Source organism: Numenius arquata, chromosome 5 (genome assembly GCF_964106895.1).
Source record: "Numenius arquata chromosome 5, bNumArq3.hap1.1, whole genome shotgun sequence".
In the NCBI taxonomy this organism is placed as follows: Eukaryota; Metazoa; Chordata; class Aves; order Charadriiformes; family Scolopacidae; genus Numenius; species Numenius arquata.
Window position 1 is genome coordinate 36,269,342 of NC_133580.1, and position 22,287 is coordinate 36,291,628.

The 22,287-nt window shown below is 39.4% G+C and overlaps 1 protein-coding gene across 2 annotated transcripts in view; it reads left to right on the top strand.

Annotated features, from left to right (window-relative positions):
• The window catches only part of SNCA (synuclein alpha), a 68,567-nt gene that overhangs the window by 13,076 nt on the left and 33,204 nt on the right, over positions 1 to 22,287 (top strand). The window contains exons 3-4 of one of the 2 annotated variants that reach the window (XM_074147625.1): positions 1,139 to 1,271; positions 9,717 to 9,726. In XM_074147625.1, the coding sequence (XP_074003726.1) occupies positions 1,139 to 1,271; positions 9,717 to 9,726 (143 nt within the window). Of the gene's footprint in view, positions 1 to 1,138; positions 1,285 to 9,716; positions 9,727 to 22,287 lie in introns of both variants that reach the window. The other variant, XM_074147624.1, reaches the window with a different exon arrangement.

Consider the following 22,287-nt stretch of genomic DNA (forward strand, 5'->3'; position numbering starts at 1 on the left):
ATGTGGGCAGATGATACTCTTTACGTAAGGAGTTCAAGAAATCTACTTTATCCATAGAAAATCTTCTCTTCATGTGTGTTTCCCAAAAAAGTCTCTGAAGGGGTGGCCTGTCTGCCAAGCAGAATCCATCCCATGCTCATAAAGAGTGCAAATAAAGCTATGAATGCATGTCATGAATCAGATGGGATTTGGGCTGGAGAAAAGTACAGGATTAGTTAGAATTACAAAATTATATGATGGACGTTTTTAAAGAACAGTCCCTTGTTTAGATGAGTAAATGTGTTTTCTTCTGAAAATCTGGCCATGTGACTTTAAAGCCTGAAGTCACCTCTTTTCTTAGAGGGGTTTCACTATAGTGCAAGCTGCTGTCAGAAAGACATCCCCCTTGGGGATGAATGAGCAGAAAGAACCCACTGATATTCTGAAAGGTAAAATGGCAACTGCTGATGTATATGTAGGCTAAATATGTTGTTGTTTCCCTGGGGCTTTGAAGTTAGCTATTAATCCAGTTTGTTTTGGCTTCTTTGGCATTCAGTCTTTTCGTAGATTAGTATGTTATGGATGGACGCATCAGCACTGGGGCAAAAATCTCAGAGAACCAGATAAAAAGGTTGTGTTAGAAATTCTCTGAGCAACAGTAGCTCTGCTTATTGATCAAGTGTATTTTAAAAAACCAAAAATTAAAGAAAAATCAATGGCTTGTGAGTCTAGTGTAAAACAATATTGTCTTCCTTGACCTGTGACATGCAGCAAGTGTTTGGTGGACCAACTGGAATGCTTTTCCAAACTGGGATATATTGAATGCAATTATTATACATTACACAGTGAGTTAGGCGTAATAAGGGCCCTTAAGTAATGATCTTTCTTCCCTAAAGTACAGCTAGACATGAATGAAAATGTCAAACGTCTTTCACGTGAAAGAAATTGAGCCACGAATAAGGCTTTTTTTTTTTTACCTCTGCTGTTCCAGTGTTGCCAGATAGATAGTCTTATTTCTTAAGATCCTCTTGGGGTGCACAAAGTGTGATGGCCTTATGGCTCTTCATGATGTTCGGCTGTCAGTGACAGATGCGACTCTCTGAAAAACTTACGGCTCCCAGAGTCGTAACGTGTTTTTCCATCTTCTGCATCTCCTCAGTGGCTGAGAAGACCAAAGAGCAAGTGTCTAATGTTGGAGGAGCTGTGGTGACAGGAGTGACGGCGGTGGCCCAGAAGACAGTGGAAGGAGCAGGGAACATTGCTGCAGCCACAGGCTTGGTGAAGAAGGATCAGTTGGCCAAACAGGTTTGTTTACTTAAGTCTTTCCCAGATGAAGAGGTGAATAACGGGTGGCCTCCCAGAACTGAGAGGTGGATGGAGTGTTTTCTTTTGCGTCTGTCAGTGGTATGAATGCAGGATGATTTGTGTTATGCTACACAAATGAACAGTAAAGAAAATATCTGCTGTTCATAGCTTGGTATTTTGAGTGACCTTCAGGATTTGGGAGCTTGAGTAGGATTGGACATCTAGTTTTACTGTTCTGAAAAGTCTAAGCAAATTTGGATTGCTGTTTCAAGTGTGTTCTAGTGGTGATTCTGAACTCAGCAGCCTTTAGCAGGAGGGGCCAGCAGCTGTAGGACGTACAGTTGAAGGGGAAGATAACTATTTTTCCAAATAACTGAGGATTGAAAAGCAGCCTGCTAGAGCTGAAAGGTCAAACAGCGAATCTCAGGTTTAACAGCACAATCTGTATCTCCTGCAGATGAAGAGCAGAAGGGATCATGTACCAATCCACTGACTGGTTAGCTACATCGCGTTTAACATCAACATCTAGCTAGAGTGTTGCTATCTTCCATGAATATAGTGACATGAACTCAAAAATGCCTCCAAACTGCTCTGAACTCTTTGGATTAAATTTTCTTTAGCTCATACTATAAAACAACCTGTAGATATTTTCATTTCAGCACCAAGGTGAACATTAAGTATTTGCACAATACCAAGAGTTACTACACTTTCATTGCTGATCCACTGTGGTCATTTTCTTCCACATCTGGTAGGTGAGAAGTGACCCCAGATAGCTGGTGGGAATGATGCTTTCCAAAATGTGTGTAGTGTTGTTTGGACACAAAAATAACCCAGAAAAGACAAATACCTCCTTTTGTACTGTTTTCTGTATGAACATTTAAGTGTTAGGAAAAACATAAGATTATGAAGAATATTAGTATTTGTGCAAAAATATGGGGTTTATATGGATTCAGCATGAAGAAGTTCTATGATGTATCTTATTTCTTAGTGTCTAGAGGAGCTGTTAAAATTGAATATTTAAGCTCTTTTTTATCCTTATTGAAGTGTATTCCTGTCTGTCTGACAAATCCTATTGGTGCTTTGGTTTGGGGGGGGGGGGGGGGGGGGGGGGCGGGGGTGAAGGGGTATTACATTGTGGTGGGCATTCACTCCACTGTGCTGAATTGGTCTTGAAAACATCTCACAAGCAATTTTGTTCTCTCTTAAAGCAGTTTTCCTGGGGGGGCTTTTTAGTCCTTTTTTTGTTCAGCGATAAATAAAATGTTGCTTTTGTTGTGGCCATGGTCCCGTGTAGAAACTGTGTTGGAGATTTACAAAATCGAGTATCTAATGAACTGCCAGGGGATACACGAGTATGGCATGGCCACAGTAGTCTATAACCTTAGCTTCTGATAAAGCTCTTTCGTAGTTTTATGCTAAGAATATTCTTTTCTGTTCGTAGGTCTTTGAACCCTTTACTCAGTGTCATAAGGATCATCATTGCTGTAATACACAATTTTGTACTTTAGTATGGACCATACCTAATATCTTTTTATCTTAATATATATGTATAGATCCTTATAATTATAAGCTAGAAAGCAAATCTCTGCTGACTTTCATTTAATTCTGTTCTGTATATTGTAAAGCTTAAATATGAGTCATGATGGCTGTATCAGAATAAAATCACATCTGTGAAATTAAAGAACATCCATAATGTACATGCATATTATTCCACAGCCCTATAAATAGTGTGATTATTCTGAATTGGTGCTTTGTTCTTTAGACATGCAAAACCATTCATTTGATTCTTGATACTGGTATTTTTAGACTGAGATTCTCAGCCATGTATGCAGTATGGCCATTGAACTGATTAGTATCTATAGCTCTTAACGGACTGCTCTGCATCTCTGTCTCTTACTGGTTTTGCAAGGGATGAGTAGCCATTTCAGGAGTGTTAACATCAGTCATGTAAAGATATTCTAGAACCTAGTATTTCTGCATTTCTGTGCAGTTCAGAGGTACATGAGATTGATTTTGCTTGGATTTTCCAGGTAAACTGACAATTGGGTGGGGACCAAGTGTGGGCATTCAGAATACCAGTGAGAGACGGGTCCCTTGTAGGAAACAGGGTGGGCCTTTCTGAAATAAGAGAAGGTACCAACCAGACATACAATCAAAATATCAACGTAACTTGGTGGTTTCTATCTCTCTAAGGTTATGTCTCTTAAGCCTGTGATATCTCTAGTCTACTCTAAACTGGGAATAAGAGACTACAACTAGCAAATTCATTGTTGGAGCTTGAGCATGCCTAGCAGTGCCTTTGGCAGATTATTCTTCCTATAGACATCTATTTGGAATTGTCCTGAAGCAAATAGCTACGTATCCCATATGAAAGATGAACACTTACCTTGCTTACACAGTATAAGCAAGTCATGGGATTTGACAGGGAATTGTAAATGAAGCTTATCCATAAAAAGTGAATAGAAGCATGATTAGTGACTGTTTCTCCACAGAACACTAAAAGGCATTCACTGATAATCTATTATTTTAGTTGGCTTCTAAACTTGTAACAAATAATTTCTTCCAGTTCACATGGACCGGTGTAATCAAGTCCAAATCCTCCAACTGAATGTAGTAAACAGTGACCTCCTGAGGCGCCTGCCAACCCAAATTATTCTGTGAACTGCTACAAACTCGGCCTCCATGCAGCTGGAGGAGTTTGCTTATTTGCCATCAATTACAGAATTGGGGACTGTGAAATAAATATGATCAGCTGCTTTCAAACATGTGTCTGGAAGCCTATCTAAACTAATGGTCATTGCTGGGATTTGGTACTAGTGATCTGCTCACCTGTGTGAGAGCCTGTAATCTTGTGAGGTGACTGGCATTTTTCTTGTGCAATGATGGAAGTCTGGTTTTGACTTTCAACTCAATGAAAACAGCCATAGCATTTCTTTAACTGTAGATGCACCAATATCCAGGTTGGGTGGGTCTTTGAGCATCCTGGTCTAGTGGAAGGTATCCCTGGCCATGGCAGGGGGGGTTGGAACTAGATGATCTTTAAGATCCCTTCAAAGTCTAACCATTCTATGATTCTATAATACTCACGCAAAGGAAATATTAAGCATATTCTTGGCAAAAAGCTCTCTCGAGAAGTTTGTCCAAGGTTGCCTGGTGCTGCCTCTAATACTAGAGTGCCTTGGACCATGAAGAACAGGTTTAACCACCCAGCTGAGGCCAGGCTGGAGGGCTGCTGTCACACCACAGTGTCACCTACCCACCCCGTAGCTGGTGTAAGCGGGCAGTGCAAAGTGACAGCTGAGACTAGTGAGGGACAGGGCTGACGTGATAGTGCCCGTCAGAGGACTGCCTGGGGGATTTACAGTTTGGCAGAAACTCGCTGCTTAACACAGAAAAGGAAGTGGCAGCTAGTAGGCTTGTATTCATTTTAAAAGTGTTAACATACTGCAAATAGCATTTTAACAAGTGACAAAACAATTCTTGAGATTATTTAGATTCCAAAATTTCTTTCATGCATTGCCAGCATGCATCTACTCAAAAATTATTTCTAATGCACACTAGCATTTAGCATAGAGCCTATTAAAAGTAGATTACCTTTTTATAAACTAGTTGTAAATTTGAGCCTAAAATCTGCCCGTAATAATGCTGTTATTTGTAATCAGTGGGCCTCTTCCTGGAAGCAGAAAAGAAGTTGCTTCTCTTTATCATGCTTTCTTCTCCTGTTAAGAGAAGATGATAAACTGAAGTACTGGGTTGCATAGATAAGACCTTTATTTTAAATTTATTCTGTGCCTTTGAATGTTTTATTTCTGTGTACAGTGTGAGTGTGCTTCTAAATTACTCGAGTAAAAAACAATGCATGATTAATGATAATTACATTTACTGTAGAAATGAACTTGGTTTTTTTCTAAGTTAAGAAAACTGTGAAATCCTTTGAATATTCTATTTTCAGCTTAGCATGAGCATATAGATCCAGATAGTATGGAGGGGTACTAGCTAGTGGATACCTAGCGTATAGTATTGCCTGAGGACAAAATATGGATTATAAAGTTTACTATTTTCAGATAGGTAATTAATTAATTGAAGTTCTTAACCTCACTAAATTAATGTAATTTGGTTCTGTAGCATCTCAAGAATAAATCTGTTGGTAAGTTCTATGATTTTTATGGTGAATAATTTTATCTATACTGTTCTAGCAATAAAATTCCCAGTCAAGCTGAAACCTCAAGGTACTTTGAGTACCATGCAAAGACTTTCTGTTCTGTAGATCTTACTAAAGCAAATAGAATAACAGGCCTTGTCCTTACCATGTTTAGCATCTATATGGATCGTGTTTGGTATCTAGATGTGCTAAATTCTTTTTCTTTCTAGAGTGTATCTTAACATATTTACAGTAAATAGCACTGTAAACACAAACATAAAATTGCAGTAACAGATAACATATAGATAGATAGTATACTGTTGTGGTTTAACCCCAGCCAGCAATTAAGCACGGAGCTGCTTGACCGCTCCCCTCCCAGTGGGATGGGGGACAAAATCAGAAGAGTCAAAGTGAGAAAACTCATGGGTTGAGATAAAGGCAGTTTAAAGCAAAAGCCACGCGCCCGAGCAAAACAAAACAAAGAATTTATTCGCTACTTCTCCTTGGCAGGCAGGTGTTCAGCCATATCCAGGAAGGCAGGGCTCCATTATGCGTAATGGTTACTTGGGAAGACAAAATGCCATCACTCCAAATATCCCCCCTTCCTTCTTCTTCCCCCAGCTGTATATGCTGAGCATGATGTCATATGGTATGGAATATCCCATTGATCAACTGGGGTCAGCTGTGCCAATTGTGTCCCCTCCCAACTTCTTGTGCACCCCTGGCCTACTCGCTGGTGGGGTGGGGTGAGGAGCAGAAGAGGCCTTGACTCTGTGTAAGCGCTGCTCAGCAGTAACTAAAGCATCCTTGTATTATCAACACTGTTTTCAGCAAAAGGCAAAACACAGTCCCATACTAGCTACTTGAAGAAAATTAACTCTACCCCACCCAAAACCAGCACATATACTTACAGCACAGGTAACATAATTTATTGGATTAATTACCAAGCTTTCAGGAAAAAAGGCAACTAGAAGGGGGAAGACTGTCAATTTAGATATCAGGCTTTTTCCATAAAAATATTATTTCACATAAAGCCCTTGCTAATTGCATTTAATATGAAAAAATAATTTAGAAGAATGAAAATGATGGTAACTTTGCTCTACTCTTTCCCCCCCCACCCCCATCCCAGTCTGTATATCCTGGGAGTCCTTAGAAGCCAAACACTGTCCTAGCATAACTATTCAGTGCAGTGGACCCCAGAAATGTAGAGTATTTCTTGTCTTATTACTTTTCTTGGTCAGAATAACTAGTCTTAATGAACAACCGAATTTTTCCATTGCCCATTACACATTGCTTAGAGCCAGGGGTGAATCCAGTTTGGCGAATCACCATGATCAAATACACCAATATGCAGGAGCCTTTTTCCTCCTTTTTACAGGAAAGCTCCATGAGACATTGTGCACTGCTGAGAATAAAGACAAGATGAAACACCATTTAATTTTGATGAAATGAGAGCAACTCAGTTTTGATTAAGATACCAAACATTGTAGTGTAACTCCAGCCAGCTATTATTTGTTCATTTGGGCAATTTTACTGGGAGAAGGGATGCAAATCCTCTGTGTTCCTCTGAAGTTTCATCTCTTTTTTTCGGTGGCAGAATGGAGATTACTTTATTAAACACCCATTTTGAAATGCAAGTGATAACTTATCTATCCAAGATTTCTGTTCTGTCTTGTTGCAAACTAAGATTCCTATGTGTTCCCAAAAAAGTGTTAAATATCACCTGTAGTTTAAAAAGAACAAAAACCTAAATCTGAAATCTATCTTTTGCACATTATATTTTGCATTTTAAAAATGCAGAGATCTACTTAGAAATCCCTCTATAGAAATCATATGTGGAAATAACTAGAAAACTGGGATTGACATTTGGTTTTTACTGGTTATCTTGGGCAGCAGTCCTTGAAGTTTAAGTGCCTAACATTAAGGTCCCCATCACTGTTTTAGTAGCCTCCTCACTACCTCATAGTATATAAATGCCTTGCTTAGTACTTGAAAAAGCTCAAACAGGCATTTCTCATTTTGTATCTTTTTATCTTTTTGAGATGTATTTTGTATGTTTTATTTCCTACTATGCCATAATACTGACATGCCACATGGAAAATTCTTTAAACTTTTAAAATGGGCTTTTTTTAAAATGCACTTCTTTGTAACCAATGTTTCAGAAACAGGTGTAATCGTGGTAAAATTTTGGTTTAGGTGGAACTATGCATTTTGATAGAATATGAATATTTCCTAGTTTTCTGATCATCTTTATGCTCAGTATACTCTACAGAGTGCTTGGCTCATTGGAGGATCGCTGTTCCCCATCTTCTTTCCAGTCCATAGGTGAGGCAAATAATCTTGAAAGGCTTAGCTCAGAAACACAAAGCAAAAGCTACTGAGCAGAGAGATCCAATTTGTTTTTTCAGAAATGGAGTCAGGTATTTTTTCCACCTTTCCATTACATTTTATGCTATTAGCCAGCTGATGTCCTAAAAGGCTAATAGACCCAATGAAAAGCAGGACAGTAAGTGTGAGTTACGTGAGACTTAGTGTTTTTCTTTTGTGGGAATAAGCAGGTTTATTCATCTCCCCTAGAGTTTATTATGAGGAAAAAGTCAAGCCTTGAATTAAGCTAAGAAATGTTAATAAGATTTTGGCATGGCAAATGCAGAAATAACCGCCACCCAATTAACTTCTGGAGTTGATGCTTTTCTGTAGACACTGCAGAGCAAGCAGGCTGCAGGTGTGCAGCAACATATAATTGTCCTCCTCAACTACTTCTTGTCACTTATGGTTTTAATATAAGGTCACAGTAGAGAATGGATAAGTTTATGATTAAATATATGTAATCTAGATCCCTAGCAAGCCTGGTGAGCAGCCAGAGGTCTAATCCTCTACACTTAAGCTAAGCAGTGCCCCTTCTGCCTTGTGGTGCAATGTGGAGGGGTGGGATTTTGGGTTGTTTAGGGTGAGCCTGGCCATGGTTCAGATGTGACACTCTTGCTTGGTCTGTAGGAGCAATTACAGCAGTGATTTGGAAAGCTTGCATACTGTGGTTTCTGGTAAGATAACTAGTAGGCAGTAGATCTTCCTCAAGGAAACCGAAGTGTTTTAGATGATGTATATTGGAGAAGGCCTGATCAAGCAGTCACAACTGAACATCAGTCAGACAATACTTGCTTTCAAATTTCTATTTAAATCATAATATGTAAAGAGCACATAGTTTGAATTAGGCTTTACTTTTTTCTTTATCATTTTATTTCTTGACCTATGCATAATGTATGAGTGACTGCTGCAAAACAGAAAGGCTATGTAGCAGCAATTAGCAATGTTTCCTTTTCTAATGTATGTAGATGGATTGAGAGTGGAAGAATGAGGAGATTCCCTGTTAGGGCATCCACATTGCTCAAGAGCTGAATCACAAAAGACCCCTCTTAAGAGAAAGCATGTGTTAGCTGTTTCTTTGAATTCATGAAGGAAGTGGGGCTGTCAGTGAACCGACATATCTCTTTGATTGTAGCATAGCTGGACTGTAGCGTAAAGGGCCTTTCTTACTGGTCTCAGGATTAACGTTGGTGTATTTTATTATAACATTTGTAACAAATCAGTTCTGTAAAGCTAATCTTGAAATAGAAAACTCTCTTTTATTATAAATCATAAGGCACCTATAGGTAGACGGTACTAAGGTTTTGACTAGTCTATGTACTACTTTATGTACAGAATTAAATCTCCCCCTCATGACAGTGCACATTTTTTTTTTTTATGAGAAAGCTCGAGAATAATCTAGGTTGTACAGAGGTATGAATGTCAGTAGACTGAAATTGCGTTACAATCCTGTATGAATGCTCTGTGGAGTGCAAGTGGCTTTGATTCAATGGTTTGTAATTTGTTTCTAAAATAAATTCAACAATTACTACAGTTTCATTAATACAATCCTGTTTTCCTTTGGTGTTTCCACATGGGCAAGCCCCACATATGTAGCTTAGTATCTGTTGATACATCATAATGGTACTGTAAAGAACAGTACAGAGTGCTTGAAGCAGACTCTAATGTTTGCAAGCAATTTTGTTTAGTGAGATATGCTAATGATACCCACAGAAAACAGGTTGATAAATAGGAAGGCCACGGAAGTCACCAAGCCAGCAAGGAAATCCCATGTTTTTCTATTACCTTTCTTTTGCTTTATGATAGGATTTTACCTGTCATTTCCTTCATGGCAGGTATGTGCAAGTTCTGGTAGTGCTTCTGGACATGAGTAGCTTAATTTTATTTCACTCTGAACACCACTATTTGAAATATTTAAAATGAGACTGGGCAAGGTACAAATGAATATGCCCAGAAAATTACAATACTCAGGAGAAAACGGGTGGTGGAAGATGGATGACTCCAGGTAGGAGTGGTAGAGTTTCTCTGTGTGTTGAAGAGAATGTTGAAGTGCTGAGAGGATTCTGAATTGCAACCTGTGCTTTGCCTCTCTGGTTAGCAGAGAAGATGCCTTTCCAGCTGTGGGGCATGTTGTCAGTACTTTTTCTCAGAGGGCAAAGTAACGGTATTTAAAGGAAGACCACGTTCTCTGTGTCAAAGCACTTCCATGCATTGAGATCTGTGACGCAAGCAGAACTTGAGTCACAAGGGAAGAAAACTTGTGTGGTATTATCTAAATAACCTGGGAGGTTATTGCTCTTCATTAATTCAGGAACAAATATGAGCTTAATGTAAAGGTCTTGCGAGTCTTCCTGGCTTCCTAATGGCTTTCACGCTGTGAGATAACATTTTAGTGCAGACTGATGTTCCGGGTCTACCTGCTGCCTTCACTACTTCTGACCACAGTGTATTCCTAATTACCTGTGGAGGAATTAAGTTGAGGAGCTTTTGGGTGGCATCATATTGCTCTATGTTTTCCAGCAATTGCTCAACCACAGATTTAGCTTTGACCCTTGAGAAATAAAGTACCCCTATCCTTAAGCTGAATGTGGCTATCTCCCTTGGTCTCCAAGAACAAGAATTGTTTACTACCTGATAGAAGGGCGAACACATTCTCCACTAGGAGTAGTTCATATGTCAAGATAGTGAGATACTATCTATAATATCTACAAATAGCAGAACACGTTTTTTCATTTCTTTTTCTGCAGCTTGTGAGGGAGAAGTAAAGTATGCTTCCTGTCCTTTTACCAGGAGACTGACTTTTGCATTTATTATAAGGGTTTGCTTGTCTGCAGTCTATGCTCTTTTTCCTCCTTCTTGTGTTTGTTACTTTGGTCTCGCTTCCACCTCCTACATTCTCCATCTCCAATTTCCTTTCTTACTAACCTAATACGCCCCTGTAGCACATTCCAGGCTTCTGTGTTTGTCTCCCCTGTGTATGTATGGCCATGGCATTATGCAAGTCACCCAAGCTAACATAGGACCAGTTCTGTTCCACAGTGTCCCAGCCTTTCCTATGCATCCATCTGTGGGATTTTATGCAGTACTCCCAGAAATGGTTGGGGTTTTTTCTGCTTTAAATAGTTGCCAATCCCATGTTAAATATTCAGGAAGGTGCTGCTTGCTGAGAGGAATATGTTTAAGTTCATTTGGGGATGATTCATATTCATGTCAACTATTCCTGTTCTTGCCCACTGTTGCGTGAAAGATTTGGCTGTTTCAGATGGGAAATAGTTTTACGTAACCCATGATAGCTGGACAAGTTTAATAGTGGTGTTATTGTGTGACTTAAGGTACAGGTTTTATAAGCTTGCAAACATTACTGGGTTACAATAATGATCTCCTTAGCATCTTCTGCCGTGTTTCAGCGTTCCTTTCCTCTGCTGGCCAAGATGAAGCATGTAAGCCTTGGAAGGTAAGGAGCTTAAATGTGATTCATTCTGTGCCTATCTGGAAGTCATTACCTTCAATGGATTTGTGATTATAACTGGTGCCATTTGCTGATACTGTAAAAGCCAAACATTGCAGCTGGCAGGTTTTTTTTTAGCTAGCAATGAAAGTTTATGGTGCTGAAGTGACATTTTGGCAAAGCACTGCAATGTGTGTTTATGTCTGCCAGTCTCTATTCAGCAAAGCACTGCAGTGGGATGCTTAATGGGTATGAGTGGCAAATTGAGGTCCTGGATTGATGTGGTGATGAGGGTTGTATAAACTGAAAAATGATTCAGGACTGAAGTGTGGAGGAAATAAATCTCTGTGGAGAAGTAGATTAATCTGTATTTTGGAATATCAATCCAATGTAATCTCCTAAAAACCAAAAACAAATAAACCCCACCTGTCGTTTAAGAGGAGAGAGAGGAAGAAAGAAAGAAGGCAGAATGTTTTTATCAGGATTACCTATTTACTGGGAGTCCTGTTATTACTATTAGTAGAAGGGAAGTTTATATGAGGACTAGTGATTATCAGCAAATACCAGTGGCATGTGATACACATCATTTTGTGGCTATTTTGACCACTGATAAAACTTCCTGAAGGATCTATGGGTTAATAGGTAAAAGCTTGTACATAGCCTGTGGATGTCTGGGACTTCTTCAGAGCTGCCAGCACATAACGGAAGAGAAGAGATGACCCATCTTTTCTACAGCAAACTGTCATTAAACTATCTGGCTCTCACTTGCTTTCAGCTGTGTTAAATCCGTCCCTTAGAGAAAGTTAAGTGGCCTCTGTAAGGAGGACCTCTGCAGGTCTTAAGTACTTGTCTCGAAGAAAGTGTTTCAAAAGCTTCTGAAGACTGGAATTTGTTGCTGGAGAGAGCTACATTGAATGTCTCAGAAATACATCTGAAAATGCAGATTGCAAATCTTTTTTTTTGCCAGTGGCTTGTCTAATGCAAAATATTCCCTGTGAGGAAAGTGGAGGTGTAAGCTGCTGAAGTTGTCCTCTAAAAAAACATGCTTTTTGCAAGAGTGGAGCAGGCAGAGAACCTGATTCTGAAAGGTACTGGACATATTGATTGCCCTCCAAGCTCTCGGTGTTAACTTTCAGAGCTGTTTGCTTCTTTGTTAGCACGTTCCCAGGAGGTTTGCCAGGGCTGGGTCAGAAAAGTCAAAATGAAGCTCAAGATGAGGAGACACAGCCAATAAAGAACTTGTTTTGCCCTGCTTAGTAGGTTACAAACAAACAGAAAGAGGAGCAGTCTGTAACTGCGCTTCCTTCAGAAGTACATAAAAAAGGATTTGTGCATTTGAAGCTGCTTAATCCCTCTGCCCCACCTCCCACTCCATCCTGTATGGAAAGGACATCGCCTAGAGCAGCTGGTACCCTGCCAGTACATGTCATCCATGCATATTTCTTTTCTGGGGCTGTGGGACAAAGCAAAGGCTCTAGGCTTTTTTGGCCAACCTTTGCTATGCCTCTTCATTGTGAAATGTAATCCTTTCTTCATGTGCTATTATATGTAAAGAAGATATGTGGATTTTTTTTTTTATTTTTTTTTCTTACTAATTCCCTGTGGTGGGTTTAGGGCCCAAAGGGTGCACTGGTCTAAATGGACATGCATTGCCCTGGAGTGGTGTGAAAAACTCAATTAGGGTGTCAAGGTGAGTGTCACTCACAAGGAATTTGTTCTTATCCATAGAGACAGTATTTCTAACCGGGAGTGTGCATTTAAGCTGAAGAAGGGAAAATGCCAGTGGTTAAATCAAACTATCACACGTAAAGAAAATTATTTTTACACCTAGAAATGCAAAATATGCTTGGACAAGGAAATTACAAGGGCAACTTAGCTAGGGTAGAGAATGCTTTTGAGACTTGGAGATTCTCTTAATTTTCTGTGAGCCTTTAGGAAGGAGGCTGGAAGCTGTAAAACCTGTTAGCAGTTCTAGTATTGAGAACTGACTACCAGCTTCTGATTGCTTCTAATGTGAAGTATTTATAATTAATTAAGCTAATAATTTATAATCAGTTAATACTTTAAAGGTGTTGAAATGTGTGGTTTAATTCTAAGCATGCATGCAGTCACTGGAGCTGACCAAAATGCCAGTTTGCTAGAATTTATATCCCTAATGCAGTTTATAGATGATCATGTGTGCATGAAACACTTATGCTTTGCCTAATGAATGTATTTATGGCAATTAAAAATAATAACATTGCACTGTGATATCAAGCAGTTCAGTTCATTACTTAATACCCAGCATATCTTAGCCATGTAAGATTTGCACTCTAGGACGCTTCTTTAATCCCTGTCTGACTTAGCTAATGCTTTGTGTAGTTGATCTGAACAAATGCTTCTTTTCAGATTCCTAGTAGCATCAGTTTTAATGGTTGGGTCGCTTTTAATTTTGTGCATGTGATATTTCATCTCACAAATCCCTCAAGATATAACTGGCAGAGTTCAGATAGACATACTGTATGTAAATGCTTTTGTAGAGAAAGATCAGAGATCAAACGGAGCTGGAGGCTGAATTAATTTCCCTCTCTGGAGAAAATTATTCAAACAGGTTGTTGCGGATGAGTGCAATGTACCTCATTCAAAAGAGAAAAGCAGCAATATGTTTTATTGAGGTAAAATAATAATGTGACAGAGTTCAATACATTCGATGGAATTTAACAAAGTTTAACAGTGGTTTACCAGGGCTCAATAAGTTGGATGGCAAGGTTCACCTTATTAGTTACTGCATGGAAGAAACATACAAAGGAAAATTGAGTTAGAATCAAGTTAGAATGGTTCAGACAGAGACCAGATATGAAAAGGGTAAGGAAGACCCTCCCATTGAGTCACAAGGTTCAGAGTGGACCCCCTTGCTTTCCAAACTCCTTATGAAGCCTAGGTGTGGCTAGGTCCAATCTTCATCTCAGACTTGGACAATGGTTTATGCCTAGTGGAATTATCTATACAAAGTCTATAATAATTAATATTGAATAGCTACATGGAATAGTAATATTTCTTTGGTATTAATTCAGCGTGCTATCAGTCACTTACCGAGGATCTGTCATGAGTAAGGGATCTCTTGGCCTTGGGCAAGGAAGGATCTCTTAGTCTCAGATGAGGGATCTCAGACTTTGAGAGCTGTCCCTGCTCAAGGTGAGAGTCAGCTGGCGTGCAGTCCAGCTGCAGTTCAGGGAGAGCCCAAATTGGGTTCATCCTGATGGTAATATTTACAGAGTGAGGTAGTTGGCTGCTAGTCAATACTACAGACAAGATAAATGTCTTCATTTTAGCTCTGGTATCTTGTTCTGTGCTTGGATTATCTTGCATTTTTGGGCTTTGAAACCACCTTTCAAAATATCTTTCCGAGGCACCTTCACTCCATCATACTTTAGCCAGGAGCTCTCCATCTCACAGGTTCACCACAGGGTGTGAGGCCTGTCTTGCTCCTTAGTCAGCCCGGACCAAAGTAGGAGTCAAGTGTATGTGTCACACAGGTCAAGAGAAAAGTCACTAGAAAGGTGATGTAAATACATGAGGATCCTCAGATTGAAGAAAGATTTCCCTCTTCCTCCTCCTCCTCTTCCCTACTATGATCTTAGAAGTTTGTCTGAAGTGTTTTGTTTTGCTGTGTTGTTTTGCTGGACCAATGCACGTAGCAGCTAAACGCTCTTCCTTGTCCACAGCATGGAGACAGGCTATGCGCTGCCCCATTATGAGCATATATTTGCATAGCAGAAATTTATGAGGCGAGGGCAGGAGGGATTAGTGATGGCTGTTGCGATGGAGTGTAGCACAGGATTGTCAGACCAACAGGTGGAAGATGGAATCTTCTACTAGGACCTTTGTCTATGTCAGTTGTTTCGTTTTGTTAGCTTGGAATTTATAAAACAGCTTCTTGAAATGAGGATGAATTTTTTTCAAACATCGTTACTTCCAATAAATTTCACGTGTTTACTTTTTAAACAAATAAGCAATAACAATTCTAGTGGCTTTGAAGGAGGGCTTGTGTTCACATTCAACTGACCTGCTGTCTAAACCAGAGTAGTGAACTTGCTTTACAGAGTCATCAGCATAATGTTTCCTTCATGGTCTATTTTTGGAAGGGGTGGTGTGCTCATCATTCACAGGAAAGGTAACAGATTTAGCAGTGCTTCTTTCCACCTCCTACACACCATCTATGCATCTATGAGATGGGGTTTTTGAGTCTTAGTCCTCTCTGCAGATTTTTCGTTAAGCTTGATTTCAGATGTAGGCTTTACAACGCGGCTGGTTGGACTGCTGTAAATGCCTGCTGTTATCCAAACTGAGAAACAGGGGACGCTGGGAGAAGCAGTGAAACCAGTTTAAACAGCAAAGCTTAGGCCTTGCTTTGGAATCTATTTGGACTGGTATAAACACCTTGATGACAGTTAAGATGAGGGTACTGGATTTGTTCTTTTATCTTTTCCTGGTTTTGTTGTTCCTTAGCTCAGTTTTATGCCTCTAGATTTTGCGTAGTACATAATGGAAAGGGAAGCAACTAAACAGAAGCCTTTGCTGGCCTCCTGAAGGAGAATCACGCTTGGCAATTTGTCTTGGTATGCAGGCTATGAGAAGAGAACGTGAAGAACTATCTGTCATACTGGAAATAAAATTGATGAGCATAGCTGGCCAAGGTGTCAACTCCAAGTTAGCATGTTCTACAGACTGTTAAGGACATTCTGTTACTTCAAGTTTTGTCTGTGTGTCTTGGATTTAAAGTTGGCTTGAGAAAAAGGCAACTGCCTTGACCAGGACAGATGTTGCTAAACCCAACCTGGATGTGTCCATTGACAAAATGCTGTTGAAAGCTGCTAACACACCTTGTTTCTGTTGATAATCTTGTTAGCCTGGTAGTGTATTCTTTTTGCTAATTGTTACAAAGCCAAGTACATAACTGTGTTATTTCAGATGGATTGACAAGGTTAGTTGGCAGGTAAAATTTTCTTTTTAACTCTGTCACTGCTTCTCACTGCAGCTCTGAAATTTGTGCTGCCTCTATATTAAACGCCTTGATCGGTTCCACAATGCTCTTTATCATCTACAGGGAGAAATCAGAAAGAAAATTATCTTTATGTCAGGTGTTGTGTGTAAAGTTTGCAGGCTGTAATGTTCATCCCATTTCAGGATCTGTTTCTGTTTTAGCAGTCTTATGCAAATTTAGCTAAAGACTGATCATAGCTGTCGATGCTCTGTCAGAGGATCTCTTGATTTCAGGAGGTAGATACACAGAGGATTAGGACCTGGTCAGAGTTGTCTGTGGAATTATAAGGTTTTAAGTCTTTAGGATTTCAAACACTGATTTATTTATTTTTTTAATTTTTTTTTTTTTTTTTTGGAGACAGAGAGAGAAATCAAGCTCTCACTTTGTTTTGAAAGTACCTGAATCATTTAGGTGAATGTGAGCAGGTCTGCTCAACAGTGTTTAGAGTAACTCTCTAGGCAGGACTTGGTGTTCACGGTCATGTGCTTCTTAGTACCTCTGCCACACGTTATCCATTTTAGCCTGTGATAGGGGAAGAGTTACTACCAAACGATCCTTTGGGGGAAGAAGAGGCAGAGGGCAAGCGTCTTTAAATCGAAAACCATGCACTGCTGTTCTAGGACATGCAGGAAATAGCAGGTTTCTCTCGCACCTAGTATTGATATCTCCTCTGAAATGCTCTGAGTTTTTTCTCTGTGTCCTCCAGTTAGCAGAAATCTATTTTCTGAAGACAGAGCAGATGATGGGGATGATGGTTCAGGTTCAGGAAGGATGGAAAGACTGGGTAGAGAAGATCTGATGGTCAGGGAACGGGTGAGGGGGAAGATAGGCCGTGCATGAGAGAAAGCAGCTCTTTTATCCCCTTAATGTTCAGGTACCATGAGCCAACCTCTTAATCGTGTTTCCTTGCGTTATGGGATGCTGGCACAGAACTCCCCCTCCAGAAATCTCTGCTTCTGCTCATGGGCTGCTGGGAATAGGGGACAAAAAGGGCTCAGCCTCTGATACGGGATGTGTGATGGATTCTACCTTTCTCTTACACCCACCTGCTCATTTTTTGCCAGCAGAATACTGGCTCTGAAGTCTATCTGCCCTGGAATTTGAATAAATCTGCTTGATGTTTTGCCATCAGTCATGAATGTCATGGTTTTGGCTGGACATTGGTCTTATCACTCTGAGCAGTTTTCTCCACAATATGCTGTTAATTTCAGAGAGTTAGAAGAGGCCTAGCTAAGATGTAAAATTATTGAACAGAAAGTTGGTTCTCTTTTACCAGGACAATTAATATTAATCCTATGGGAGAAAGAAACTACATTTCAGATTCTTTTTTATAAACTGCTCTGCATTGGTCCTAATGCTGATCCCAACTGATAGTTGCCCAGAGACTTATTTGGAGCAGAACTTGATCAGAGCTGACTGCTTTTGACTATCACATCCTAACACTTAAAACTAGAGGTTTTTGCATGTTCTGACTTTGTTTAAAAAAGCACAGCTTTTGAGTGATTGTTTTTCAGGGACACAGATTCAGCTGAGATTTCAGTTTATTTGAAAGGACTTGTACAGTGTCCATCATGTCATGTCCTCTTCTGCTGCTTTCCTTTCCCACCCTTCAATGCCTGAAGCTTATTTTGAGCTGTGTGCAAAGCATCTCATCAGCCCAAGTGTTGCTAGATTCTGTGTCATTGACATGTCACTAGCTTAACTAAATAGTACCCCTTGCCCCAAGGACAAAGAAAATGTTATCCTAGGTTCAACTAAGTCTGGGATTTTTTGGGTGGTGGGGGGTTTTTTGGGGTTTTTTTGTTTGTTTGTTTTGTTTTGGGTTTGGTTTTTTTTTTTTTTTTTTTTAGCTGTTGGTTGGACTCGATGATCTCAAAGGTCCCATCCAACCAAAAATATTCTGTGATTCTGAGGATCTGGTATTTGAATGGGTTTGCATGCATGAAGGAAGGAAAAAGGTAGTTTTCAAAGATTGATTTTGAGAAAAATCTAAATCTATGTGCTTTGTGTTTATTAATTATCCAAGTTTTAAAAATCTGAATACCTTCTAATATTTCCATTGAGTTAAAATCTGTTCATACTGGGTCTTACGTCAGTCTATCTTGCAAACATGCTTGTGTCCTGTGGAGGAGAACTATCCTTTTGGTCTGTAAGGGGTGCATAGTCTTTGACCACCTATTTCATCAATCTAGTGCAACATCATATTGTGCCATTATCTTCCCTGCTCCATTGTTATGATCTCTTTAGCCATCCTGAGGAAGTAAAGATGACCACCTTGTATTGGTAGACACTAATCTGCCCTTTACAGGATGGCAAAGGGGGTGATTGTCCACCATTGGGGATGATGCTGACACTCAAAGGAAATGACAAAAATTTCAACAAAGTGTAAAGAATTTCCTTCTACATGTTGTCTCTTCTCTTATCCCTTTTTACTGGTTGAGGAGTGTTTGTTGTGTATATACCACAGTTGCAACCACTTCCTGCCCTTGATCTCCCGGGTAGACTGGTGGGAAATCAGAACTGGATTGATGCTTTCCTGCTTTTGTTACAAATCATCAACTTACCAGTCAAACTTTTATTACCCTAATGTTCAGTTCAATTATTTAAATCTATCAGAGGCTACCTTGCTTGCCCACGTGTAAACAGGTACCTGATTTTTATCCAGAGTGGCTATGCAGGAGAAACTGAAGATGTAGTTTGGCTAGAAACATCTTTATTAAAATATAGTGATGATCCAAGAGAAGTAAGATCTTAGGTTGACTTTTGGGCTTTTCTTTACATTTAGCTGAGCATAGTTGGCATTCAGGGAGAAAAATGCACCTGTCATTTACTAAAAATTCTTTAGAAGGAAGAAAACTTGAAATAATTTGCAATTTTTGTTTTGACATGAACTGTCCACTGCTTGCAAAAATCACTTCAACATAACTGTTAAAATCATGACATGTTTGAAGCTACACTATGTAGTATATTAATGAAGAACTTCTGTGTTACAGTATCTCATCTGTTATATCTCTTATTGTAAGCCTGTCATGTAATTTCAAATTGTGATATTTGAGATGCATTGGATTGTTTCGGGTTTTTTTAAAATCTGTTCCTGGTCAGGGTGGGGGGGAAGGAAGGAATTTGCGTGGCTTATCCCCAGACATTGTGGCCCATCTTTCACAACACCTGACTCTGTTGATGACTCTTTGTTAGAACACACTGTGCTTTGACAAAATGTCATTCTGCACATGCCACCGTTTGAGACTGATTTGAGAGGTGGGGGCAAAGAACTGCAGAAATCTTGTTTATCTTTGCATCAGAGGAGTTCTCTTCCTCACAGCGAGGCACTGCATGAAGTTTCCTCACTTGTTTTGGAGCAAGTAACTAACAGAAGTTAGGAAAGTCTGCTAGTAGGATCCAAGCTACACAAGCTTAGCACTGAGGGAGCCTGACCAAGAAGCTCCTCTTTTGGTTGATGAATTGAGCTGTGGATCTCAAGAAGCACAGCCTGCTACAGTCCCAAAATCAAAGGGCAGGAGACCAGAGTCCAACACTTGCATGCTCTGTGGACTAGCATTAGAAAGACTTGGGACACACATTTGTTGGTGGAGAGGTGTGTGAGAAAGAATTGTTCACTGAAAAAAAAAAAATGCTTATGCTTGACTGCAGGCTTCTCATTATAATCTTTGTCCAGGAATGCTGTACTGAACTGTGGTCACTGGGGCTGCTCAAGAAGTAAGGAAGAGTTTCAGCATTTGACAGGTGATTGCAGGAAAAACAAGTGGAACTGAATGGGCATATTGATAATATAAAATAATCTACATACATGGGTATGTATGTAACTGGTAAAGTGGAACTAGAGGACTTATCAAAGATAGTACAATGTGTTACAGGTATTCTGGTTAATAACATGCTTTCTCAGTCATGACTAAGTAGACTGGCTACAAGGAGTGTGTAGTTTTGTTAAGCAAAGTCAGTCCCTGGGATATTTCCATACAGAGGTTTTTTTTTACCTTTTTTTTTTTGGACTCTGTTCAGAACAGTTGTGACTCAAATCTTCTCAGCTTTTACTGGTAGGAGCAATGCATGCTGCAATGTTCAAATTTTTCTTAATAATCTCAACCATCATCTGGTAAAGTTGTATATGAGAAATTATAGTAATTGGCCTTGACAAACAAAAAAAACTGAGAGTTTTGCCACCAGGCATTGTTGAATAATAATTAGAAAGGAGTCTCTGGAGGGTGGAAATAAATGGGGTGTGTAATTTTACTGGCTTTAAAATGTGACATAAAAATATTTTGTTCTTCTTTGTATTGTTCTTGCATAGCATCTTGAGTGTCATCTTCTCTACTTTACTGTGGGAGTCATCATTAGTCATCAGGACAGGTGCTCCATTCCAGAGGCATCAGGCAACAGATGCATGACATCCATATAGTATAGAGCAGCAAATAACATCATATTCTTACCATGGAAGAACGGTGTTGTGGTCTGTTAAGTTCATCCCTTGATCCCATTTGATATGTGTCTTTGGCTGCATGAAAAAGAGCTGTTTTGAGCCTGTTGACTGTCAATTCTGTCTTGTACTATTGTTTCTTTGATCAACTTGTTATGTCTTGAAGATTGGCAAGATTTTAAATAAACTAGAATTTATTAGGGACAGGAGGGTAAGGCTGGTACAGTGGCAGATGCGCAAAGGTGGCAATTAAGTTTTCTTACTTCCTTTGACAGTAAGTTTTTATCTCAGTTTTCTCAGCCACCTCAGCATGGACTCACACACTTTGACGGCAAGTACAGCAAGGAAGGATGGGCAAGACAGGAAGGGATGATGTTGTCAGTCGAACATACTCAACAGAAAACTTGTGTTCCATTTACTGGGTGTTTGCTTTCTATTCTGCTTTCTATTCAAGATTGTTCTGGTCGTTAAGTACTTAATTATGCCATATAAACAGTTTCATTTTTTCGAGACTATGTGGAGACTGAACATCTGAAAATCAGAGATAATTTGGTGCATGGCCAGATTTCTTACTGAATACTCTATTCCACTTCTTGATCATCAGTACTAATATAATTGTGATATTAGTAGAAAGATTAAGAAGTGCAAAAGCCAGGGAGCAGGATGTTCCTCTCAGAGGGAAATTGTTCAGTTCTTCAGCTATGAATATACAAAATAATGTTCAGTCAAGCGTTGCACATAAGTGCCTCACAATAAATAAAAAAAAAAATTAGCATAAATGTGAGTTGTGCTATTGGACAGATCATCCAAACTGGCATGTGTTTGGTTTCCAGAAGTACTATTATATCAATATGCATTTAGTCTGTTGTATGTGCCACAGTTAGTGATGCCTTTTAACTGATTTTCACATATGAAAGACCAGCATATTTCCTACTCTGTATGCGGACTTTTTAACTCTGTAGTAAGTAATAATAATTTATTACCATCTCGTCTTTTTTTTTTTTTTTTTTTTTCCCCTGCTTTCCCCTTCCTCCTTTCCCAGCCCAAGCAGTTCAGGTCTTCACTGCCATATTCTTTGGAATACAATAAGCTATGAAAATCTTCTTCAGACTGCTAGAAAACCAGACAATTATTGCAAGGTTGTGGGAGTTTTTCATCTGACACCAGACAGAGCAATCGCAAGGCTGGTGACCTTGGGGTTCTCAAGAAGTTGTTTTTATGAGGACAGAATGGTAGAGTGCTTATGTCCTTCATGTCTATCACTGGAAGGAAAGGTATTTAGGTGGAAATAGAATGTAAGGAAGTTTTTGGCTCCTGTGGAGTTGGGCTTCTTTGAAAATTCTTCACTCTTATTCCTGGTAGTGATCAAGGATGGAGACAAGTTTACAACAGGGAGACATTTCAGAAGAATAGATCTGCATCTATTTAAATATCAGTGAGCTGTGTGTGAAATTTTGCACCAAAGTAATTACACTCTTAATTTCAGAGGAAGAACTGTGCCTTGCTTATCTTTGTCATACCTTCTAGTGCATGCTAATTCTTTCATCCTTGTGATTTAAGTGTTAGCTTAGTACTTGGACTGTATTTGA